At 32.9% G+C, this 27,014-nt stretch overlaps 1 protein-coding gene across 3 annotated transcripts in view; it reads left to right on the top strand.

Annotated features, from left to right (window-relative positions):
• Nucleotides 1–23,078, top strand: part of LOC126776248 (ecdysone 20-monooxygenase) — a 38,604-nt gene extending 15,526 nt beyond the window's left edge. Inside the window, exons 1-9 of one of the 3 annotated variants that reach the window (XM_050498564.1) lie at nucleotides 3,436–3,488; nucleotides 9,404–9,617; nucleotides 10,198–10,396; nucleotides 12,967–13,157; nucleotides 18,723–18,918; nucleotides 19,379–19,541; nucleotides 19,724–19,957; nucleotides 20,672–20,869; nucleotides 21,522–23,078. In XM_050498564.1, the coding sequence (XP_050354521.1) occupies nucleotides 9,473–9,617; nucleotides 10,198–10,396; nucleotides 12,967–13,157; nucleotides 18,723–18,918; nucleotides 19,379–19,541; nucleotides 19,724–19,957; nucleotides 20,672–20,869; nucleotides 21,522–21,626 (1,431 nt within the window). In that variant the 5' untranslated portion in view covers nucleotides 3,436–3,488; nucleotides 9,404–9,472 and the 3' untranslated portion in view covers nucleotides 21,627–23,078. Of the gene's footprint in view, nucleotides 1–3,435; nucleotides 3,489–9,403; nucleotides 9,618–10,197; nucleotides 10,397–12,966; nucleotides 13,158–18,722; nucleotides 18,919–19,378; nucleotides 19,542–19,723; nucleotides 19,958–20,671; nucleotides 20,870–21,521 lie in introns of those variants that run through there. The other 2 variants (XM_050498563.1, XM_050498565.1) reach the window with 2 other exon arrangements.
• The last annotated feature ends 3,936 nt before the right edge of the window (nucleotides 23,079–27,014 follow it).

Genomic DNA, 27,014 nt, shown 5'->3' with positions numbered 1-27,014 from the left:
TTAATTGAAATGTATCTTTAATATTATATCTTTTCTACATTTTTTTTAAAATTAAACAAGTTACTTTAACGAAAAACTCATCTAAAAATATATAAAACAGCTTTCATAACAAAAATGTATAATGATCGATAAGAAATGTACCATATTTCTAAGATCCAGTCATTACAGGACCATCATGGCAGTTCTAATAATCACAAACAAGTACGTATACATTACAGCGCTGTGGTAACTGCATATTCGAGATAGACCGGGAATTATCTGCGACTAGATTCACATCGAAGTCTCCGAAGTATCGATTTAAATATCAAACCCACAACCAATCTGTAGACGGAAAATTAAACAGGTATATCGTACGAGTACGTATATGTAGTATAAATGTAACAGACAACGTGGGTTTAGCGGGCTGTTCAGCAACTCGTTTGGATAATTAAATATTGATAACTTACATCTTTATTTATATAATAGAATAAAACCTTAATTTTAGAAAAACATAAATAATGCATAATATATAGTGCATGAAATCGAGAACTAAAAGCAAAATTATAACACCAAGTTTCCGACTCGACAAAGTCGTTTCATCCTACCTTGACGGGCCGGTTGGCGTGGTTGGTAGATACTTGCCTTTCGCGCCGAAGGTTGTGGGTTCGATTCCCACCCAGGACAGACATTTGTGTGCATGTCTGTTTGTCCTGAGTCTGGGTGTAATTATCTATTTAAGTATGTATTTACAAAAGAAAAGTATTATATGTAGTATATCAGTCAAGTTTCCATAGTACACGCTCTGCTTGGTTTGGGATCAGATGGCCTTGTGTGAATAATGTCCCAGGATATTATTATTATTATTACCTTGGGCAAGTTGTTTACTGCTATATCAAAGTATCACAGATTATAGCTTTGCGAATTTAAAATCATAATTACTTATGAATGCGTATTACTCAATTAAATTTGATATAGATCGATTTTCATATAGGTCATATAATTATTATAGTTGTTGTATTTAATTTAACCTGTGTAATTTAATTGATGGAAAAGAGTAGCCAACGAGTTAGTTTCTTGATGGTTTTCCTCGGTAGAATCTAAATTCCGAACCAATAGTTGAATCGTATAATTGCATTTTATATAATTTTTCGATGACGATTAAAACTCATTGTAAGAACCTTCTTGAATGAATTTTATTATAGTTCGAGACAGGGTTAGTCGTTTTGACATTAATCCTAAAAAAACAAACAAATCTGATCTCTTTATAATATTCGTGTGATTTTTGTTTTCAAAGATATGTGATAAATAATTACTAATAAATTTCATATAGAGATATGTTTTAATCTTTAAAATCTGTATGGGATATTTTTATTATATCATTAATTTAAATTGAAAATCATTAATTTCGATTCGTTTCAGTCCAAGGTCCCATATGTCTATGATATTAATTTTTTGGACTATAAAAAATAGTTATTATAAATTCTAACCAAATCCGGTGAGTTAAATGTTTAGTTTCTGCGCTAACCTTGTAAACCTTAATGCGCTTGAGATAGACTTGTAAGTGTGGTATTAGAACAGCCGATTTATGGATGAATCTAGTTTAACTGGCCGCCGGTGGGAAGGATTTTAGCAAATACTGTACGAGTAAAAAAGCGGTCGTGTATTGTTGTATAATAAAAATACACAACACCAACACCAGTTAACACCAGTTTATTGAAAATACTCGTGACTCATTACAAACTTCAAATAATCGTGAAATTAATAATTATTTATTAAAGGTACTGCCGGTAATTATCTTCTATCTTTTTGGCATTTTTTCATTCTGTCGTACAATATTAACGTAGGATTTTGCTATATACGTATGTATATATAAGTGTATATATGTATGTATGTATATATGTATGTAAAAATGTTTCTATGTATTATGCTTGATTTTGTGCAGTGTTAACCACATAGATCTATTGATTTGACATTTGTGGAAATCGATGAATATTTAGAAGCGTTTTGTTATGAATTAGTTTAAAAAATAGGTATATCATTATCACACTATGAGCATGTCTTTATTTCATGTTTTTTTAATAAAAAAGTTGCAAATAGTTATGTGATTGCAGAACTTTTAAAATATAAATATATATGTATATGGTGGATATAACTTTTAAAATATAAATAATAGTGGTAAAATAAGTATCAACTGCGCATTTTTTAATCAATGAGATATAAACATTCGATAATCGATATACTCGCCCATATATTACACTGCTAAGGGCATAAAATAATATATATGCATTAAGTATAGTACATACAACACGCTAGATGTGATGTAAGACTTTAATATTACACACGGTGCTGCTTGCCAGTTCTGTTAGCTTGACGCTACCGCGTGTCTAGAGGAACTTAAATCGACCTAATTACTGAAAAATAATGTAAATGTGACAATTTGAATCACCAACAAAAAAAAAATGTATCAGTCGTAATATCCCGCGTTTTAGCGCTATATTCCTACATATGGCCAAAAATAATCCATAAATCAAGCTCTGACGGTGCTATTGATTTTTATCTTAATTTGAGCAAGGGAAAAAATGTAATACAGAATAAAGTTGTAATAATATTATTTAAAATGTATACGGGATTCAGAATGTCAGTCCAATTGTATATACTACAATTAAAAGAAAAAGCAAGTAATTGTTGGTCCATAGGTCGTAATATCCTTTAAAGAAAAGTATGACTTATGAGTAGGTTTGTATTGGTTGCTTGTACTAAGTTTTTATATTAATAATTAAAGTTTCCGATATTAAATACCTATGTTTTTAAGTATCTTTATACTCGCTATCATAAAATCGCCTTGCTGGGGATTGACGTTTGGTGCGACCTTAATCCGAGGGATTATATCGAAGCTGTTATAAAAACAGCCTCACGGAAACTCCGAGTTCTGAACAAGGTGCGGCGTTTTTTTCAAGCCAAAACAACTGTGCCTGTTGTACAAAACACAGGTACGGTCTTGCGTTGAATATTGCTCACACCTTTGGGATGGCTTCGCTAAGTACCTACTGAAGGCCTTGAATCGGTTGCAGCGATCGGTTGCGGTTCGGATTATTGGCGATGTAAATGTCACAAACACCCTCGAGTCTTTACAATTGCGTCGAGTGATAGCAACACTGAGCGCTTTCTATCGACTATATCACGGCCAGTGATCTGAAGAATTATTCTCTCTAATTCCTGCTTTCCCCTTCCTTTACAAGTCTACGCGTGCTGGCTCTAGATATCACCGCCTAACTGTGACATCAATTCCATCGCGCACAAAGAAATCCAACTCCTTTCTTTGTCGCACTTCCAAAAAATTAAATATTTCACTAGCTCACGTGTTCCCCTCCTCTTACAACCCAGGTTCCTTCAAACGAGGCGTGAAACGGCATCTTGCGGATCGGCAAGGCGGGGGCGGCTAGTGCAGAACATTCTTCCCGACTGTACTGGCCATCGTCGCGTTTGGACTCCCTACCACTTACCATCAGGTGGAGTAGTAATTTGCCGTCGTGCCAAATATAAAAAATAAATTAAAAATAAACTTAAAATTAGTTTAAATTGTTTTTTCAATTTATAATGAAGTGCTGTGCTTGAAGCCGACTGATTGTTAAAGAACCCTACAATTCAACAGATTCCCTGGCAATAGTGCACCTAAAGTTAATTAAAAAGGCTCTCTAACAACATCAAATACCTGAGACTTTTAATTTGTATTTCAATACCTTACTGTTATTATTAAATTTATTGTATTTATTAAATTCCAATTTATTAAGTTCCAAAAGTTCCAAAAAGTTCCAAATGGAACTTCAAAATCAATTCACCGCGTTGGAAACCATAAGCAGCATTGATGAGAGAACCGACACGCTGGTCAAAATACTGCAAAACACATCCCGCAAGTGTTTTCCGCCACAGAGAAGAGACAACGCACCAAAACTCTCTGCTGAGACACTCGAGCTCATGAGAAAACGACGAGAACTACCATCGTTTTTGTCAGATAAGGCCTTAAACCGAACAATAAAAACGCTGACGCGACGCGATCTCCGACGCTCCAATACCCGTGCCATCAAGGCTGCGATTGAGCAAAATCGGGGATCGAAAGTGTTCGCTCGCAAGTTTGGGAGGCCGCGTCTGACAAAACTTAAAACTGAAAATGGTGGGGTCGTTACCTCTAGGCCTGAGATTATCGGAGAAGTAGAGAGGTTTTATGGGCAGTTGTTCTCTTCAAGATCGGATAAACCCATGGGAATCAGTATTGATGACCAGCGCGCCCCTCTTATGCGCCATTACTCCGAGGAGCTCCCGGTCGTTGACCAAGGAGAGATTAGGGCGGCTCTAGAACAGCTTAAAAACAACAAATCTCCGGGAGATGACGGAATCACAACAGAGTTGCTTAAGGCAGGCGGGACTCCGGTCCTGAAAGAGCTAGCAAGCCTCTTTAATTCCGTCATCCAACATGGCAAGACCCCGGAAACGTGGAGCGGGAGTGAGGTGGTACTGTTTTTCAAGAAAGGTGATAAAACCCTCTTGAAAAACTACAGACCAATCTCCCTCCTGAGTCACGTGTATAAGCTGTTCTCAAGAGTCGTCACGAACCGTCTCGCCAGACGACTTGACGAGTTCCAGCCCCCAGAGCAAGCCGGCTTTCGATCAGGCTACAGCACCGTGGACCACATCCATACTGTTCGGCAGATTGTGCAGAAGACCGAAGAGTACAATCAGCCGCTGTGTATGGCATTTGTGGACTACGAGAAAGCCTTCGAATCCATCGAAACCTGGGCAGTGCTCGACTCATTGCAGAGATGTCATATCGATTGGAGATATATCGAGGTACTGAGATGTCTGTACAACGCCGCTACAATGACTGTCCACATCCAGGACTGTAAGACGAAGGCGATCCAATTGCGCAGAGGGGTGAGACAGGGGGATGTAATATCCCCGAAACTGTTCACCAACGCGTTGGAAGACGTTTTCAAAACGCTGGATTGGACTAGGTATGGAGTCAATGTAAACGGCGAGTACATCTCACACCTTCGATTTGCCGACGATATCGTCATCATAGCAGAGTCGCTGGAACAACTCACCGAAATGCTGCGTAGCCTAGGCGAGTCTTCCCGGTGTGTCGGTCTCGGCATGAACTTGGACAAGACCAAGGTCATGTTCAATAGGCATGTCGTGCCGGGACCGATATACGTCGAGGGGAAACCTCTCGAAGTTGTTAGTGAATATACCTACCTAGGACAGATTATACAAATCGGTAGGAACAACTTCGAGAAGGAAGCCGATCGAAGAATTCGCTTGGGATGGGCAGCATTTGGCAACCTTCGTCAAGTCCTCAAGTCGTCTATACCGCAATGTTTGAAGACGAAAGTCTTCAACCAATGCGTCTTACCTGCCATGACATACGGTGCCGAAACGTGGACACTAACTGCGGGACTAGTCCACAAATTCAAAGTCGCTCAGCGTGCTATGGAGCGAGCTATGCTCGGAGTATCTTTGAAGGATAAGATCAGAAATGAGATTATCCGGAAAAGAACCGGAGTCACTGACATAGCTTGCAAAATTAGCAGGCTGAAGTGGCAGTGGGCTGGTCACGTATGTCGTAGGACCGATGGCCGTTGGAGCAGACGAGTCCTAGAGTGGAGACCGCGAATCGGCAAGCGCAGCGTAGGGCGCCCTCCAGCCAGGTGGACCGACGACCTTAAGAAGGTGGCGGGCACCAACTGGATGCGGAAGGCGGAGGACAGGGAGCTTTGGCGCACCTTGGGAGAGGCCTATGTTCAGCAGTGGACAACGATCGGCTGTTGATTGATTGATTGATTAAAAGTTAAAACAATTATATTCATTATTAATAAATGGGTTCGTGTTTCAATTTCAGTTTTGATGAATAATAATAATATCCTGATATATTATTCACACGGCCATCTGATCCCAAATCAAGCAGAGCTTGTACTATGGAAACAAGGCAACTGATATACTACATATACTACTTTTCTTATTAAAAATACATACTTATATAGATAATTACACCCAGACTCATAGACATGTTCATTCACACAAATGTCTGTTCTGGGAGGTAATGGAACCCATAACCTTCGGCGCGAAAGACAAGTATCTCCCAACCACGCCAACCGGCTCGTTAATAGAAAGAAAAGCATAAAAGAATTCTAGGCGGTAGGGCTTTGTGCAAGCCCCTCAGGGAAGTACCATCAGCTCATCAGATATTCTACCGCCAAACAGTAATACTTAGTATTGCTGCGTTTCGGTTTGAAGGATAAGTGAGCCAGTGTAACTACAGACATAACGTCTTTGTTTCCAAGGTTGGTGGCGCATTGACGATGTAAAGAATGGTTAATACTTCTTACATCGTCAATGCCAATGGGCGGTGGAGACCACTTAACATCAGGTGGCCCATTTGCCCGTCCGCCTACCTATAACATAAAAAAGAAAAGCAATCGTTTTAAGCTTAACGTATTCAATTTATTTAAAAAGTTAAATAAGCAAGTACAGTAAATAAAAAATAACTTATAAATAGATATTGCTTACAAATTATATTTTATAAGTTTACGGTTCAAAAGCTGGCAACATTTTATGCCGAAAATAACATAAAAAGATTTTTATAACACTTTAAAGCTTATCATGAGGATATACTCTCACGGATTTCGATGAAAAAAAAACATAATATAGCGATCATACAAAGGCTTCTTTTTTGTATATGTTTTTGGTGACTCTGAGTGCGCCAGTATTGTTTAATTTCTTATTGTTTGGATTATGCTAATGTGGCAAATCCACATAAACAGAATATTATATATAAATTTACGTTTATTTCTATTCTTCGCTATATTGGACAACTAATTTTTTTCTACAGATTCATATTATCACTAGATATGTTGCAATCTCGTTTCTGATACTCTAATAGATATCATGTTATAATATATTTTGTTTATTTTTCAACGACTTACATCATGTTTACATCATATTTAATTGTATATATAATTTAGAAGTAATTGCATTTTCATAGGGTTATTTTAATATGGCTATCTTCTTAATAAGAAATATATTTTGATCGGTAAGATCACTTGCATGTTTTTGTTTTATGAAATTATATAAAAATGGAAATAAAGTATTAATTGTCCTTCATTTGATTCACGAGAAATCCAAAACACGTGTCGTGTTTAGTATAATTTCGGACGCTTTTACCGTTATAAGTGTAGGTAGAACGAAAGATGAAACTATCTATAAGTAAAACACGAGTCCGTCATTAATTGTCAGAAGTTTGAAACTTGTGTTGAAATTTTTAAATTTTAACTGTAAAAGCAAAATTTTTTTGACTGGTATTCTGTTCCTTAAACATAACAAATGATCTTCATAATCATTATTTACCTATATTTACTGGTGATAGAGCTTTGTGCAAGCTCGTCTGGGTAGGTACCACCCACTCATCAGATATTCTACCGCAAAACAGCAGTACTTGGTATTGTTGTGTTCCGGTTTGAAGGGTAAGTGAGCCAGTGTAATTACAGGCACAAGGGACGTAACATCTTAGTTCCCAAGTTTGGTGGCGCATTGGTGATGTAAGCGATGGTTAACATTTCTTACAATGCCAATGTCTAAGGGCGTTTGGTGACCACTTAGCATCAGGTGGCCCATATGCTCGTCCGTCTTCCTATTCCATAAAAAAAAAACACATATTATACATATAGCGCAGCAAAACAGTTAAGGTTTATTGAAGATTAAGGTATCATAGGCATTTGCAATTTATTCATTATTAGTGGTTTATACCGTTACACAATTATTTCGTTACTCAATAAGCAAATACTAGTTAAACCAAGAGACAGTATACAAGTGGGCATTATTAGTGAGGAAAAATATATCGACGGTATATTTAAATCTTATCCGGTTGTAGGACTTCGTGAATGCCTAGATGTATCACTTCCTCATCAATAACCAAATTATTATTCCTCATCCCAAACAATAATACCCTGTATTGCTGTGTTTTCGATTGAAGGAAGTTTTAGTCGGTATAATTCAGATTTTAGGAGTGGTGTATACTTCTTACTATGCCAGAGTTTATTGGAGAAAGTGACCACAGTTCCATCAGGTGGTAATTTGCTCGAATGCCGTTTTAAAATAAATGTTTATAAAGAAGTTTAGTGCATATTCGTGTGGGGAGAACCTATCTATCCAACCATTTAATCACTTACATTTTTAATTAATGGAAACGCCTTGGATTTTTTTATTCAGTAATGTTTTTCAATAATATCAGTTTCATTGTAATGAACTAAGATAAAAAAAAATATTGTTTCAATAATCAATTTTACAATCAAGATTTGATTGTACGAGTATTTATGAAGACAGACGCTTAAAAACATATAGGTTTTCCAATTTTTACATTTATATTAAAAAAAACAGCACTAATATGATTCTTCATAATGTAGAAGCTTCACTACTAATGAAAACATTTTATATTTATTTTGATCATATATAATTATTGGAGTAATCATAATCAAAGGACGTTAATCTTTATATCATTATGAATAACAAGTTCAAGAGTCATCGACATATCAAAACCGTTAAAAGCGAAATCCCGTTACACACCAATCTATCCGGAATAACAGATTCGTAAAATAAGCTGGTCCCGTAATCGCAATAAAAACGGTGCCTAAGGCGTCAATCTTTCGCGTGATTGTCGACTGCAGTGCGCTGGCGCAAAACGTAAGGCGTTACGTCTGCGCCCGCGCCGGCAGCGGCAACGCGACGTTACGTTACGTAAGCGACAGTTACGCAAAGGCAATGTCAAGATCGCTGCGTCAACATATCAGCACTAGTTGCCGGGTCGACGACCGCGATAGCAAACAATATTAACCCGACACCCGAACGCGTTTGTATGCGATGAAGTAATAAAAAACGAAGCTCTTGAACTTGCGTTCAGTTCATTCATAACTAACAACTGCTGATTTCACCTGTCGTTCAAATTAGATACTATTCAACTCGACTGAATACCTCAATTAATAATACATATTAAGTTGACGTGAGTTACTTTATAATAAACTGTAATTTGTTTACTATTGCAAACATTAGTATATAATAATAGATTTCGTGCTGCGTAAGGGGGCTAAGAAGTCTAGACTATCGTTATAACTGATGTTTTAACATTAATGTTTTTTAATAAAGAGTTTGTGATATATTAAAATATTTCATACTTCGTCAATGCCTGTGGGCGGTGGTGATCACTTGCCACCAAAACGTGGCCCATTAGGCGGACATTTGACAGTCCGCCTTACTATTTAATATAAAAATAATCATTTAATTGTAAATGTTTTGTAATAATGTAACGTATAGTTGTTTATATATTTGAAGAACGTTAACAGAATACTTTTGTATTTTCTTTTATTTTTCTCTTCCATAGAGTACACCGCCTCCACTCGTAGATTGGTCAGGCGTGCCAACATTGGTGCTAGCTTTAGTTGCACTTGTAATGGCAGCCACAGCATTGTTAACCCGGACAGTAGAAGGGAAAAGACCATCTCGGCTTCCTGGGCCAGCAGCTCTGCCTCTACTAGGGACCAGGTGGCTATTCTGGAGCAGATACAAGATGAATAAGCTCCATGAAGCATATGAAGGTGAGATATTTTTTTCATTAACTTAGAAAACACATAGTACCAAATATTTTTTAAGAACGAATTGTATGAAACCTTGTTTGCGATAACATGTTGCGCTGAAAACACATTTATTCATTAGGTTTAACTTCCCGCGAGCGATAGTCCTAGCATTTAGCATATTATACATAATTAAGTGCATAAGCTGTATTATTATATTATTCATGAACTATAAAACTTATGGACCATGTGATTTATTCTTTATGTTTGCTGTTTACTGTTTTATCTTCAAATTATAATTCCTATTTAGACAAACTGAATCACTGACAGTGGTCATGTCATTTATTCAACAAAATGGTATTGTTGTGAATGTTTGGTATGGTATGGTAAACACTTCGATAAAGATTATTAATATTAGTTTCTCTGCTTAATGTATATGTTCGACCTATTAAATGACACTACGACGTAAAAACTCATTTCTTTCGTTCGTAAATAAAAAGGAAATAAAGTTTAGCGGAGTTTTTCTATTTCCTATTTTTATTAATTACGAGGGTCTTTCATGCGATTTGCACCCTCGCCGTCACAATGAGATATTTGCACGCAGACATGTTCAGGCGGTACGGGCCGGTGTTCGCGGAGACAACGCCGGGTGGTGCAATGGTTGTGTCCATCGCTGAAAGGACAGCGTTGGAAGCGGTACTGCGGACACCAGCTAAAAGACCATACCGTCCGCCAACTGAAATCGTTCAAGTATACAGAAGAAGTAGACCGGATCGCTACGCTTCCACTGGACTTGTAAATGAGTGAGTATTTTTATTGTATTTAATACTTTCATAAATATTAATTGCCTACTGTACTTAATTTACTTACGAACATTACAGAAGAAATGTGTTGTAACCGCTGAACTTTGTTAAATAACTTTTAATATTATTATTAATTTTTTTATTAAATCCTCTATATATATTGCTAGTCAACATAATATATGTTGTACTTTTCAATTATTTTATGAGTATAAATAAATTTACCTTTATGGAATAAAATTTTCATTGATATATTTTTTTCTAATTTTGTAAATAGATTCATCTATTTTTATAGCTTTGATTTTAATTATTTCACAATGCAGTTATACCGCATGCGGTCTATACACTTATAATGTAGGAAGTGATTTTAATCTCCTTGCACTTAAGTATAATGTATTTATATATATCTTTTAATATGTTGTGTTGTGTTTTCTTAAGATTTATTATTGTGTCAATGTATAAGTAATTTTATTTTAATCTTATTTTATCTCAATTTATTTGTAATTATGTTATATTTATAAGGATTTTCTTAATTTTCAGTTACAATTTAATTAATGATGTGTAATACTCGATCATTTTGGTGATTAATTAATTACATAAACTTAAGTAAAAGTGCAATAAGGACAAGTTTTATAAAAGTATCAAGCGTGTATAATTGTTAATTTTGTTGGTAGTTATAAATAAAGGAATAAATATATGCAGTGTGTATAGAATAAAGTTAATGATGAATCTTCAAAATTATACTTCGAATTTAAATTCATAAGACTATAAAAATTACATGAAAAATAAACTAAAAAATATTATTATCTACCATTTTTGTTACGGAATTTTAATTAAAATTAAGATATATTGCTATTGTCGAGTGCACATATATATACTGTTTAGCTCCTTAAATGGACGTTACACAATTAACCTTTTCAATATTATTTACATAACAACAACGACATAATCTGATTTATGTGTTTTTTATAACCATTTTAAGCGTTTTCTGATCTTTATTGCATATTAGAAAAGAGAAAAATACATTTATTGCTAATTATTTTTTAATAATGTTTTAATTGACGAAACCTATTTCAATGTGAGATTTCGTTTTGAGTATTAACAAAGTGTACATTGTAAATTTAATAGTTAAGAAGTTTAATACATAAATTGTACTTCGGTCTTTTGAATTGAAAGGCAAATTAAATAGATCATTTTTTTAATATGTTTATCAATATATACTAAAGCAATTTGAAGCTCGTAAATATCTCAAATCAAATAATTTTATTTTGAATAAGATAAAAAGCGTGAATTTGATCTTACGTTGTTTTTCTAAAGAATATTTTTCGTAATCGGAATAAACATTTATATGACAATTCGTCTAAAAATAAATAATGTTAGACGGTTGAGTTTATTTTACGAAGTGTATGTTACTTCACATGGATTATTTAATTAAATAATTTATTTCATTTAATTTTATATTGATATTTAGTTATTATAATTAACAAAAGCTTAACTTTAACTTAGTTACTAAAACTTAACATATTTATAATATTTATTTGGTGGTAGAGCTTTGTGCAAGCCCTTCTGGATGGGTAGGTAGGTACCAAGTCATCATTTACTCTACCGATAAACATCTATGTTTAAATGACAAGCACAAATAGCTTCAATAGTTGGGGGCATATTGACGATTTATGAAATGGTTAATATTTCATACAGTGCAAATGTCCAGGTGGTGGCCACTTAACATAACATCCATGTGTCGGTCTATCTACCTATATTAAATAGTTATAAGTTAAGTGTGTTATGCGAGAGTGCAATGTTTATGCATCTTATTAGTGTCTCGATAGTTCCGCGGTGGGTGAAAGCTGCCTAGACCTGGCTACTATCTAAAAAACTTGTAGTAAGAAATAAATTAACAGGTGGGTGCGGTAGCGAGCGCCTCATCCGTTATTATGTTTTTATATAAAATCCTTTTATGTGTAGCCTTTGTAATTAAAATAATTTGTGACACGTTTCATTTAAATGTCTCCATTCGAATAGTGAAATAAAACGGAAATTTTATGCAACATATGTTTTTGATTCATATTTGATTCTCATTTCGGTAACAAAATATAATTATTTTTACTTAAGGTCTCGTAAGGTCTTGTTCATTCAATGCAGGAAAATCACATATTCTTATATTTTGGTCGCTTTTTTGGATTCTGGTCACGTAGCTTCGTATTTGCGACGTAGTATCGAGTCAATAGCTTTTTAGCAGCAACTTCCTTTATTATCATGCGATTATTATTTGTCATACGAAATATGGTATTTAATTCCATATAATGACAAGTCCATTACATTCAATTTTATTGTCAATACCATTGTTAATACTGTGCTTTGTTGCTTATTGATTCTATATTATTTTTGATGTATACATATGTATACTGAATATAAAACCAGTATATTTTACCCGGTCGATAGACTCTTTAGAATTTAACTCTAACTTTCATCAAAGCTAATATGTGGTATATATGTTGTTTAATTAATTGTTTTTATTTTATTAAAAAGGTTTTAATATCGGAAAGAAACATAATATAGTGGGTTTTTTTCAGGCAGGGAGAAAAGTGGTACCATCTTAGGCGTCACTTGACCTCAGAGCTGACGAGTCCACAAACAATTCAGGGTTTTATTCCTGAGTTGAACAGCATCTGTGACGACTTCCTCAACTTGTTGAAGACTTGTCGACGGCCCGATGGTATCGTTCATGGATTCGATCAGCTCACCAATCGCATGGGATTAGAATGTAAGTATTCATTTGCATATAGGTTATCCCCAAAATTATTATCAAACAGCCTGTATAAGTCACATTGCTGGGCCTTTTCTCCCTCTCTCCTAGGCTGTTACTTAACAATAAAAGATTAAATTATGTTCGGTCAAATATTCCATGTTCTGTACATGACTCGAAAAAATTCATTCATAAATTTACACACTAACTCGATACCGGATGTGGTTAACAGTGAATCTTGAATGATAAGACGATCGGTCAAGTAAACAACTGTGTTTTTTTTTCATCTTAAAAACTCTGTCGTTGCTCGATATTTGTGTACCGTGATAAGTAACACGCTGTTTATTCACTATCTTAATAGCCTACTGACAGTTCAAATTTAAAAACCGGTAAGCTTATATGTAATAAAAATATATTAAAATAGGTCTTAATTTATTTTTACCATTGAAAGGTTAATTATAGGTCACCGATATGTATTACAGTACAGTTGTTTTTAGATGTTCGTTTTATATTTGTTTTTTTTTTTATAACATAAATTATATAACGTACTTGCGTGACAGTTATATCACAGACATTCGTCTGATTATACAAAATTGATTCCAAATTTAAATAGTAGTTATTTCTAAATTAAAAAAAAATTTTTTACAGATATTTAAACATTGTTTAGCTTAACATTTATTGCTTTATTTGAATGCCAAAACGGTTGCGAAGCTATTGTCGGATTTCATATTAACTAGCAATTTTTTTTACTCAAGGGTTTTAAATATATCTATATATTTAAAATACAGATAAGCAACATTAACGGCAATTGGAATGTAGACACATGTTTAATTTTATGTATCATTAAGGATCTCAGAAAAAAATAATTTGATAAACAGATACATACTTACAAACTTGTTTATTTTATCGTAAATTATTCAAGTGTCTCGTCGTAAAATTAATGGATTGATATGATTAAGCTTAATAAAAAATGTGAGTTAATTAAAGTATTTAAGTCATCTCGTTAGTGTTTATGGTGGTATAAATAAATTTGTCATCACCGTTTGTTATATACGATTAAAAAATATATATACTTCAGCTCAGTTAGTGCAGTGGATATTACACGTAGACCCTAATAATCGTCAATCAAAGACGTTCAAATCTGTTGAAATCAAAATTAAGCACCATTGAGTTTTAATGTGCTTAAGTTGTTTTTGTAATTCATCTCGTGCTTAGCGCTTTTGCATGTGTCAGTCGAAATTCTGCCACATGTGTGTCCACCAATGCGCATTGGTGAAGCGTCATGGATTAAGTAGTAAGCCTTTTTTTGGAACGTTTAGTCTATTACTTTACTTTTATCATATTAGTTTATATTACTTCAAAATAATGAATACAGAAATTTAAGATACATAGTTATTTATAATAAATAAAAAATCCAATAATATGGTACATTGAGTCTATAAACTAATAAATACTATTATGATTTAATTCTAAAGCATTTTTTCCTTCATTAACGTAACAATTTTTATCTTAACTCGTATTTCAAAGTGATTGTATTATTAACTACCAAGGCCGAGGTCATTTTTTTCCTTCAAACTATTCTATAGACTGATCCGATCTTTTTTGTTTCCGACAAAACTATAAAGATCAACAATAAAAAAATTAAAACGCGAAATCGATTGATGAATATATTAATACTTTTTGTGTATGACCATGACAATGAATTTAGTATCTTTATTTATATCGGAAGCATTGTATTATTACACAACAATTTGCAATGTGATTATAATAATTGTGTAATAAATGAGAAAATATATTGAGGTCAATTATTAATACATTGTATCGAAGACGTCGCAACAAATGGCAACTGAGAAGTAGATATTATAGTGCACAATTACAGGTGTGTATTTAAACATAGTTACCCTGTTTATTCTCTTACTTAACTGATGTATTTAAACATAGTTACCCTGTTTATTCTCTTACTTAACTGATGTTAGACGTTAACTTTTAGGGTCTTATTACTTGTCCCAACGAAATACGCGAAAGTACATTTCCATCTAACATCGTGCATGAATGTGTTTTTTTTACGATTCTTAAGAACAATTGTAGGCAGAATAGTAAGATATAAGCCGAAAAAAAGATCATCATAATTTCTATACGCTTTTTTATAAGAATCAACTTTTAGATACATATATACGAACATTGTCGGGTGACTTTCTAACATCACTGACTTCCTAACACCAACTGCCTAATTCTATAGATAATTCCTAGTAAAAAAAAAACTCAATGGTTGTGTATTGGCTGTAGGCAAGCCCTGAATAACCTGAAAAATCTGATAGACCAAATGCATACATTTGATGTCATTTTTCTTCATACCTATAATATTATTCACGTTATTTAAGGCTATATATGCATAAACTAAGTTCCTAATAATAAAATCATCAACGGCAAATTATATAATAGAGCGAGTATGTAACGGAAGCTTGTTAATTTTGTAGCATAAAGTATATTTTAAATATGCTTCAATATTTATAGAAATAAATGTATTCATGAACCATTTCCGTATTGCGTTGTTCTGCTTTATATCGGTTTTCCCACGATAGTTTAAGAGTATATTGTTTTAGAATATGGGTACGTTAATGTTTTTGTGTATGTATAATTATGGGACGTTTAAAAACACAATCTAACACTCAATCTGTAGATAGGTATATACATAAATATTGTTATAATGTTTGTATTACAATTAAAAAATATGTTTCAATTTTTAATTGCGTTTTATAACAATTGTTTAACAAAAACACTCTTTCGTAAAGTTTTAAAAACATAATGCGTCGTAAATATTTTTTGCAAATTTATTTCGAGTAGGTTTTGATTGCGTCATCGAACCTTAGGAAACGAGGACTGACGTAATTTCTAAGTTCTCGATTAAATAAATGTATATATATATATACTCAACGTAAGCCGTAACCCGACTCTTCGTTAAATCAAATTTTAAATAATATATACATCTTATGTATATACATCTTCGGATTTATTACGGATAATTTATGAACCTGAAATATTTCTCATACGCAATTTACAACATAAAAAGCTTAATTAAACTTAAATCATATTTTTACTATGAGTCCAATTCGGCCATTCTCAAGGTTTCCTTATGAATGAATATAAATTATCATATTTTTAATGCTATCATATACATTCGATGACGAAACATTTAGTTTCTATGCTTTAATATAATTGTAAGCGTCGTCTAATTTTTATCAAAGCAACAGCTATTTATCAGTATTGTCTTGAATATAAATTCTGAATGAAATATGACGTTCGGTTGAAGATAAGAAATGCAATATAGGTCAGGATAGTAATCGTGTAGAATGCAACATTAGAAATATATTATGCTACATATCATATAACTAGAACGCCTTATCGTTGAACGCGGTGCTTGTGGTCTGGCCTGTTCTGTGTTCATTGGTTATTTTAGATATATATTTCGTACTTATTTTAATAATATTCGATCATTATATTGTTTGTATCTTTTTTTTAAAGAATGCAAGTTTAATATGATTTGTACAGTTATAACTTTGTGATGCAGTACAATTCAACGGTTTTTCTAAAAACGAGCTATTAAATAAAAGCAGGCCAACAATAATTGTAATAATTTGGGCTTAATCCAATTCCTATTCATGCCAAAAGCAAGCTATATGCTTGCTATTAAGCATCGTCTTTTATAGAAATTAAAAACTTATCATATATCGTATAATTAGTTTCTTTGATAACAGGTTTTGCATAATTTAAACTTCGTTATTATGAAAATATAATGTTTTATTGATAGGTATGCAGAATGACTAGTTAGTTAAGAGTTGAATATATCGACGTAATTAAGTTGATAGTTCACTTAATATAATGCAAATTCTTTCATATCATATTGCAAATTCTGGGCATTATTTTCTAGTTTAAACAGCCAATTTATAAGTCAGTGCCTGACTTAGATATTGAATATTTAAGTATATACAAAACTATTATACAACTATTACACTTATAAAACTATTTCACTCTAAGCACTTATCTTGCTTTAAAAAAATCTATGATAATACTATTATATATTTATATGACGCTTATATCGCAAGTCTACAAACTATACTACGCTATCATGCAAACAAAATTACGTCATAATATCGTTATGTTAATCGCAATGAATTATTTTAATTTTACTATAAATACATATATAATTCAAGATGAATGTAATTTTGTAATACTTGTATAATATGCCGAAAAAACCTTGTCTCTATATTTGTAACTCTTGTTATAAGTTCGTTCCTTTTACCTATATTTAATAGAAATAGTTTGATATGAGGTCGTAATTAACTTTTCTTAATGATATTCTTCTATTTTTTGTGTACCTCTTAATTCTTTTATTTTTGCAACAGTATCTTTCGCATTATATGTCAGTACATAAGTTTAAAAAGTAGTACTAAAAAATGCACTACAATTTTCGATGTTCACGTATTTACATATCTACTAATACTATGTACCTAAAGAAAAAAGTTTATAAACTTTCATTCATCAGACTCTATCATCAATGTAAATTACAAATCATATTATGAATATAATGAATATATAGCTATGGATAACAACTGATCTCTGTTTTATTAATTTTGGTCTTTGTGTTTTGTTATTATATAGTTTTTAGCAGTATTGTAATATTAATACCTCTTATATTTCATTTTGTACTTCCAAATCGTGTTAAATTTATTTTTATTTTATTTCTTTTCTTTCATTATTATTTAAGATGCTTAGTGTCATGATGTTAGTGTTTTTGCATGTCGTGGTTACCTATAAGTATGGCAACTTATTAGTTTGTAAACTTTTAATTTGTAATTATTACGGTGTTATGTTGGTGATCCTAAATAAATAAATAAATAAAATATGAATGCAAATGTATATGTTGTAAATAGTTAAATAGCTACGATAACCCTAGCGATCTTAATATTCCGGTCAAATAATAAGAATTTTTGTGTCGAGGTTAACGTTATACTCACCTAATATTTGGGTTAAGATCGTTAAACGACTATATTATTTGCATAACATATTCATTTCTCATAGACAAACAAGAAACCCTTATAATTTCGTCACGTCTTTTTTAAATCGGAGCTTTTACGTTCGCTTATAAGAGCTGAAATGGCCCAGTGGTTACAAGTTAATCTTAGATTGTGGGTTCATAAAGGTAAGCGCCTGTGTATTTTTATGTGATCAATTTGTGTTTATAAATCATTTCGTATTCGGCGGTGAAAATCTGCTATATGTACCAACCAACTCGCATTGGAGTAGCGTGATGAAATAAGTTCCTAATCATCTCATTAAAAGGATATTTAAAAGCTGTTACTGTGTATAAATGGATCTTATCTTCTTGCACCATAATATGCGACATAGACTCTAATAGTTATAACATGTAAAGGATAGATGCATTAAAATACCGTATCACCGTAGGTTGCTTGTTAAAATTTCACGAGTGAGATACGATGTGAGTTCTTACAGAGATAAATTAATTTATCAAATACACCTGCAATTTATTCATTATTTGTTCAAATTTGTAAATTAAATTTTCAGCTGTTTGTGGATTGATGCTGGGTACCAGACTTGGGTTTCTCGAGAGGTGGATGTCAGGCCGGGCAGCGGCTCTGGCGGCTTCAGTAAAAGCACACTTCAGAGCACAACGAGACTCCTACTATGGCGCACCGTTGTGGAAGTTCGCACCAACATCACTCTACAAAACATTCGTTAGAAGTGAGGAGACGATACATATGTAAGTATAAGGTAACAGTAATCTAACAGTATAGTGTGTCCCACTGCTGGACTAAGACCACGGCAGCAATACATGTGGCAGATTTTCAAGCAGATTGCGTCAAGATTTTTTCCATCATCGCCGAGTGCTAGAATGAATTACAAAAATAAATTAAGCACATGAAAATTCTTAAGAGCTGACCCGATTTTGAACCCGCTATATCTGTTAAGATACACTAGTGTTCTAGCCACTGGGTTATGTGGAGTCTTGGGTGATAAGATAGTTGCATTAATATTTTTTCATTATATTCTCTATCTGTAGATATTCTTAACAGGCAAATTTAAAAAGAATGAAAATATTTTAAATATTCTTGTAGAAACATCCTTAAACAATTTTCAGCAGGAAAGTCTTGTTCATAACGTTTGACTATAACCCACAATGTCAGTACCATCTAATCTGATTACCAACTCCATGTTGGTAGGATAGTATCAGAACTAATGGAAGAAGCGAGGTCTAGGACACGCGGTGCGGCGCAAGACGATGGCATGCAGGAGATCTTCCTCAAGATATTGGCCAACCCTGAGCTAGACATGCGCGATAAGAAAGCAGCTGTTATTGACTTTATCACCGCTGGCATTGAGACGGTAAGCATTGCTTAATATACATACTTAAAAATCATTCATGATAATAGCAGTTTATGTACAATGAAGTGCACAAGTAATTTTGGAACACAATATATCGAATACTGTTGACATCAATATAAATTATTTAAGTTTTAAAACACAACATACCTAAAGTTTAAAAAAATACTATTTTCTGTATGTAGTTGGCGAACAGCTTGGTCTTCTTGCTATACTTATTAAGCGGGCGTGCAGACTGGCAGCAAAGGATCCGATCAGAGCTGCCCTCTTGCGGTGAACTACGGGTTGAACAGTTAGCAGCTGCTCCATCTGTTCGTGCGGCGGTGAATGAGGCGTTTAGACTCTTACCTACTGCACCGTTTCTTGCTAGGCTTCTAGACGCACCTATGACAGTTGGAGGTCATAGACTGTCTGCTGGGGTAAGGTTATTATGGTTTCTTCAAATAATTTTGTATATTTTAAACTTTCGCGATGCATATTGGACTAAGAAGCCACGACTGGTGCTACATTGGGTAAAATAATAAAAAAAGTATGATCGTATTTAATACCCTAATATTATAGTGGTAAAACATAGCATCAATATATATATATATAACAATGTTCTCCAGGCCGATTTCGGCTACGGCGGCCTATCTCAAGAGAAAATAGATATATTATAGTGTACAAATGCACAAACACACTCACAAATGCACTCTCTATACCCTAATTCTCATAATCCGAAAGGACGGCAATCCGACACGATTGGAAAGCGCCCAGGACCAACGGCTTTACGTGCTTTCCGAGGCACGGGAGTGTACACACTTACAACTTTCAGACTCCGGGCTGCTATTGAGAATAACACAATAACTTTTTTTACGGGCCCGAACAAATTTGAATAAATTTCTGCCACAAGGGGCCCATATTTTTCTGGTACGCTCAAAGTTCAATTGCTGTGTTTGATTTGTTAAAATAAATTAATTATACATAGAATCCTTGTGCGTCTGCTTATATTAGATGTAAATTAATTTTATTAATTATCAGTATAGAAATAAAATGCCTTGATTTTCATAAAATATATATAATTTAATATTATTTCTTAGGTAAGATAAATTTCTAGTAACATAATAACACGATTATTCCACTAATTATTCCAGACGTTCGTGTTAGCTCACACGGGTGCGGCGTGTCGTCGAGAGGAGAACTTTTGGCGCGCGAGTGAATACCTCCCCGAGCGTTGGATTGATGTTCGCGAGCCACACGTTCCCGGCATTGTCGCGCCGTTCGGTCGAGGACGCCGGATGTGCCCCGGCAAGCGTTTTGTGGAGCTCGAGTTGCATTTAATACTAGCTAAGGTATTTTATTGGTTTTTTCTAATATGCTTTAAAATATATTAATATTATAAACGTAGAATGTATTTTTTTAAGTTTATTAAAATATTTGAGCCGGTTGGCGTGGTTGGTAGATACTTGCCTTTCACGCCAAAGGTTGTGGGTTCGATTCCCACCCAAGACAGACATTTGTGTGCATGAACACGTCTGTTTGTCCTGAGTCTGGGTGTAATTATCTATATAAGTATGTATTTTCTAAAGAAAAGTAGTATATGTAGTATATCAGTTGTCTGGTTTCCATAGCACAAGCTTTGTACAAGCTTAATTTGGGATCAGATGGCCGTGTGTGAAAATTGTCCCAGGATATTATTATTACCTATTTCTAGGGCCGTAATTGACCACATATTACCATCATCACTAAACATCTATTCTATCTACCTATATACTAACACCCAAATTAAAAAAAGAACAAATATTATACAATTACTAATATATTAGATTTAGTATTCAGTATTACTTTATATAATGCATTCACTTACGTTTAACGTATTTATTAAAAATAAAGAGACTATTAAAATTAACATACAATATCATTTAGCCAACTATTATTTATAAAATAGAAAAAGTAAATATGATTTCCGTTAAATAATCTCCATGACATGATATTAAATTACAGATAATTCAACAATGGCGAGTGGAATTTGACGGGGAATTAGACATACAGTTCGACTTCCTCTTATCACCAAAGTCTCCAGTATCGCTGCGGCTAGTTGAGTGGTAAAGCAAGTAACTCCCTTGCCACATGCTTAGAGTTACCAGTTGTATTATAATCTTGAAATAGTTACTCCTATAGTAATTTTACGAGACAGACTGTAATAGATTTTTAAATCAATATTAATTTGAGCTAACGTGCTTCTAACACAAATAAAAGCTTTGAAATAAACGCTTTTTATCAAATTAGCTATTAACCTCATATTTAGTAATTCTCTTACATCAATAATTTTCTGTGAAAACTAAAACCAATCTTTTTATTTATCACCTGGTAACACTAAACATGCAACGTCTCTACCACTTTTTTGTGCTCTAAAAGTGCTCACTGTACTGATTATTTTGTAGTGATATTAATTGCTCCTATGTTGTGTTGTTTTAAGTTAGTATTTAAAAACTAATTAGTATTGTGTATGAAGGTAGAGCGTGAATTTCGAATTTATTTGCAAATTAATTCGTTGTATGGAATATAAAAAATATAATCATTCCTAGTTTGATATTATGAAAAATTGTTTGAATTAATTAAGTGCTTTTTAATGTATATGTTACTGATTACTATTATTACTATTTTATAAGCTGTTTTTATAAAGGGTTGCCATGACTGAAATTCAACAGGATGAAAATGTTTTACAGGGTATTGGCACAGTCTGCTCAAATTGCACAATTCTTTCAGATTTTGAAGGAACTGTTCGCGAATGCACTATTAAATAGTTAAGTATTTTATATTTACATTGTATGCTAAGCTTAGTTTGTAACTATACAACGTAGTAAAATATGGCTGTGTTAATATCAAAAAGCATATTTATATAATTATTATCAACCATAAATACCTCCTTTATTAAATACTGCACGCTGCAAACAGATAACACTGATTCCGCAGATATTGTAATGAATTCCGTGCAGATAAAACTAGTTTAGTTGTAAGTTACTTTTTAGAGTTGCCAATTGAGTTATACATTATACATACAATATTTAATTGACTAAATAATACCTAAATAAATTGACCGAATAATATGATGTGATATTTATTATTTCGCTCTAAAATTTTGTTATGCACATATTTTTAATCGTACTTACAATAAGTAACAAAAAAATGATATTTTTGATGTATCAAATTTACAGTAGAAGACTTATACTAAGACTTATTATAAAATGGCAACTCTATTTTCATTCCACCTTTACGATTAAATCACATGTATTATTACGAGCAGCTCCGCAATTATGTTAACCAAACATAATATGGCAGTGGCCATTTCCTATATTTAATTTATTTTTAACGTATTATCGATGCAATCATAGTTAAGATTTCATCCTTGTTACATTTTTATATGGTCTTATTATGACCAAAAATTTACTAATGTAATGTATAAACATATTGTAGGATAGAATATAGGCATTGCTATATCGTATTCCAAAAACGCTGAAGTTGTTTATATTAAAGGAAAATAAATATTGCAATTTTTAATTTGTGGTTTTATTTGAAGAATTGAATGTAAGAGCGATAAAATAGTTTAGTTTTTACGGGTAAGAATTTAAGATGATGCAACAAAAATCAATTAAGCCTATTATTTACCTTTACTTTACTTTTATTTTATTTTACCTTAAAAAATTAAGACAACAATAAAACTAGCTTGAAAACTATTGATGATAAAAATATTTTGAAATTTCTGGAAACATCATTTATGTTTCTGTTTAACTATGTAACAACAGAGTAAGAATTGTATGAAAATAAGTGTCATGGACATTAATAACATCATTAATTTTAAAGCATGTATTTTGACCAGTAATAGGTATAACTTATCAACCTTTTATAGAAGACAGATAGCAATCCTGCTATCATATTGTATTTTTACTATACCAATCTTTTGGTTCACCAGACCGCTGCTTCTATTGAGCAATGTAATAATAATTTGACATATCAAAGTTTGGAATGTGTTCCAAATAATTTAAATTAAATTCTAAGACAGAGATGGTCTCTGGCTCAAATATTATTATATCTAATAGAAATTTATTAAATACTAAGCCAATAAATGTAAATACAATTAATGGAAAAATATTAAAAATGTAAACAATAAATCTGTAAACCTGGTGCACCAAAACATTCATAGGAATAACAACATAGGAATGTTAGGAAAAGACTTAGAAATTGAGTTGTTTATTAACACTAATGACATTGATATTTTATGTATCACAGAGCATTGGCTCTTAAACTACCAATTTATGTTTAATTTTGATGGTCACCAGTTAGCTAGACTGTTCAGTAGAAATAAAGCAATACGCGGTGGATGTTTAATTTTGATGGTCACCAGTTAGCTAGACTGTTCAGTAGAAATAAAGCAATACGCGGTGGCTCATTACTACCCATCAGTAAAAAATTCAAGTTTAAAGAACCTAAGGATGTTGTGAGCCTTTCCTTTGAGCAGACTATGAAATAGTCTGTGCAGACCTTGAGCGTGTCATTGTTGTATGCGTATACAGACCTCCCAGTGGGTTATATGAATTAATTGAGAAAGTAATGGAAAATGTACTGTTGAAATTATGTGGCTCTTATAAATATATCTTTGTTTGTGGTGATTTCAACATCAACTTATTAGAAAACTGTAGTACAATTATTAGATTCAGATCTCTATTAAATTCATATAACCTCGTTAACTTGTTCCTAGAGCCAACTAGAATCACTGAATCCAGTGCTACATGTATTGATAATATATTTACTAATTGTGAACCACATCATAAACATATTATAAAAATGTTAAGTTTCGACCATTGTGGACAGTTGACCTCATTTAATTCATTTAATTCAAAAATAAAAAATAATAATAAAGAAATAAAACAAACGTTTATACCAATCAATATGAATCGAATGGAGAAGTTCAGAGATAATATTATGGCAAAGCTCTCATATTTACCATTACATCAAAATTCTAATGTGCTTTATAACATTTTTTTCAAATTAATTAAAAAAGAAATCAATACCATATTTACTTCAAAGACAGACAATTCAAGGAGTTTTCTCACATTTAATGATTGTGCGACTGTGAAATTCATAAGAGTAGGCAACAATTGGATGATCTTTATAATAAAAGAAATTACAACCGGTCCCTTTCTTTCATTAACCATGTAAGTGCTTACTCTAAATTATTTAAACGAGTGTGCTCAATGGCCAAGTCGTTGCACATTAAAAAAAATCGTAGACGCACCCAATAAGATAAAAATGACGTCGAAAATTAGTAATTGCGAAACTGGAAGAGTTAAAAATAACATCTTTGATTTCAACCTATCCATTGATAATAAGCCAATTAATTCTGACCTTCTAATTTCGACTACCAAATCACTCAATTCCCCTATACCGTCGCTGAGTCGTTACTAAAAAACAATGTTAATAAATGTAATATTTGCTTTAACTTTAGTACTGTAAGTGTTAAAACGGCCGATCTGTGGGGTATCTCTGTTAAGGTAGTCAAGTCGGTTACTAATGTAATTTCACCTTATCTTGTTATTATATTTCATAATTGCATTCTTAGTGGCGTGTTTCCTGACCTAATGAAACATAGTAAGGTAATTCCTATTTTCAAATCTGGTAGTACTTCAGACCCCAACAATAATAGACCCATCTCTGTACTACCAACGTATAGCAAGATTTTTGAAAAATTAATGCTAAATCAAATGTTAGTACATTTTGATACATACAAGTTGCTGCACAATAAACAATTTGGCTTTACACCCTTGTAACCCTTTGCTTTGTACCCTTGTCGTACTCCTTAAAAATATTTATAGAGCCTGGGAAGAGCCACATGATGCCATAGGGATATTTTGTGACTTATCTAAGGCTTTTGATTGTCTGCAACATGAAACGTTGATCAAGAAGCTACCTCACTATGGGATTAAAGACACAGCACTCAGCCTCCTGATTTCGTATTTGAGCAATCGGATTCAGAGGTTTGACATGAATGGAAAGAGATCTCCTGGGGCTCCAGTTGGTGTGGGGGTCCCTCAAGGATCTATTCTTGGTCTATTTCTCTTCCTCATTTATATAAATGACTTGCCACTAAATAACAAATATGAGATAGTATTGTTTGCTGATGACACTTCTTTGATTTTTTAAATAAAAAAAAACGTTTATTAACATATGACGAGGTGAACAATGTTCTCTCTGAAATAGTATTGGTTTAGTGCTAATAATTTACTGTTAAACAGTAAAAAGACAAAATGTATTAAATTCACTACTCCCAACGTGAAATTTGTAAAAACAAATGTACTTTTAAATGGGGAAGCTTTAGATACTGTAGAAGCAACAGAATTTCTTGGTATCACCATAGATTCTACGCTTCAATGGGGCCCTCATATTAATAAATTGGCAAATAGTCTCAGCTCTGCAGCTTTCGCAGTAAAACAAATTAGAATGTTGACTGATGTAAATACGGCTCGCCTAGTGTATTTTAGTTATTTCCACAGTATAATGTAATTCTCCTCTGGGGTAATGCAGCCGATATTAATACGATTTTTTTACTGCAGAAGAAGGCTATTCTTGCAATTTTTAACCTGGACCCAAAAGATTTACTTAGATGTAAATTTAAAAATAATGACTGTCGCTTCTTAATATATATTTGATAATGTTATGTATGTACGCAAAAACATAAAAGATTTTCCTAGAAATTGTGACATACATACTGTTAACACCAGGAACAAATATAAATTTACAACCATTATTACCCGATTACACAGGGTTAGTAAGTCTTTTATGGGACAATGTATTAATGGACTTTTACAACAGGATCCCAAAAAACGTTCAAAAATATTCAATTGTGAAATTTAAAAGAATTGTTAAGGAACGCTTGTGTGCTAAATGAGTTTTTAAATGATTGCACACCCTGGGAATGAAACGATCGCCTCCAGGTTATCTCAATATAAAAAAAAGTATATATAATTTGGCTAGTGTTGTATATGTATTGCACTTCTTGTAAGGTTGAGATATAAAAAAAACCCGCTGAGTTTCTTTCGCCGGTTCTTCTCTGGTCTGAGGTGTTTATTTCCGAACCGGTGATAGACTTATGACAGTCAATAAGCAAGTGTAACGCTTCTATATTGAGTAAAGATTTTTGACTTGACTTTGACTTTGATGTATATACGAACATACGTAACCATAATTAGATAATAATTAGAAGCAACTCCTTTATTTTTAAATTCCCTTCATATCGAATCTCTAATTTATAGCATTTTATAACCTGGGCCAGTTTATAAATTGCGCGAAAAGCAAAAATATATGAAGAAAAAGTCGTATTTCTATAAACTGGAGTTACCAACCCCAGTGTTAAATAAGACATTAAACTGTGGAAATAACTGAAATACACAAAGATAGCCGTATCTATTAATTAACAGTCTATTTTTTAATGCGAATGGC

This window comes from Nymphalis io, chromosome 20, assembly GCF_905147045.1.
Source record: "Nymphalis io chromosome 20, ilAglIoxx1.1, whole genome shotgun sequence".
In the NCBI taxonomy this organism is placed as follows: domain Eukaryota; kingdom Metazoa; phylum Arthropoda; class Insecta; order Lepidoptera; family Nymphalidae; genus Nymphalis; species Nymphalis io.
This window is presented reverse-complemented; position numbering and strand designations above follow the sequence as displayed.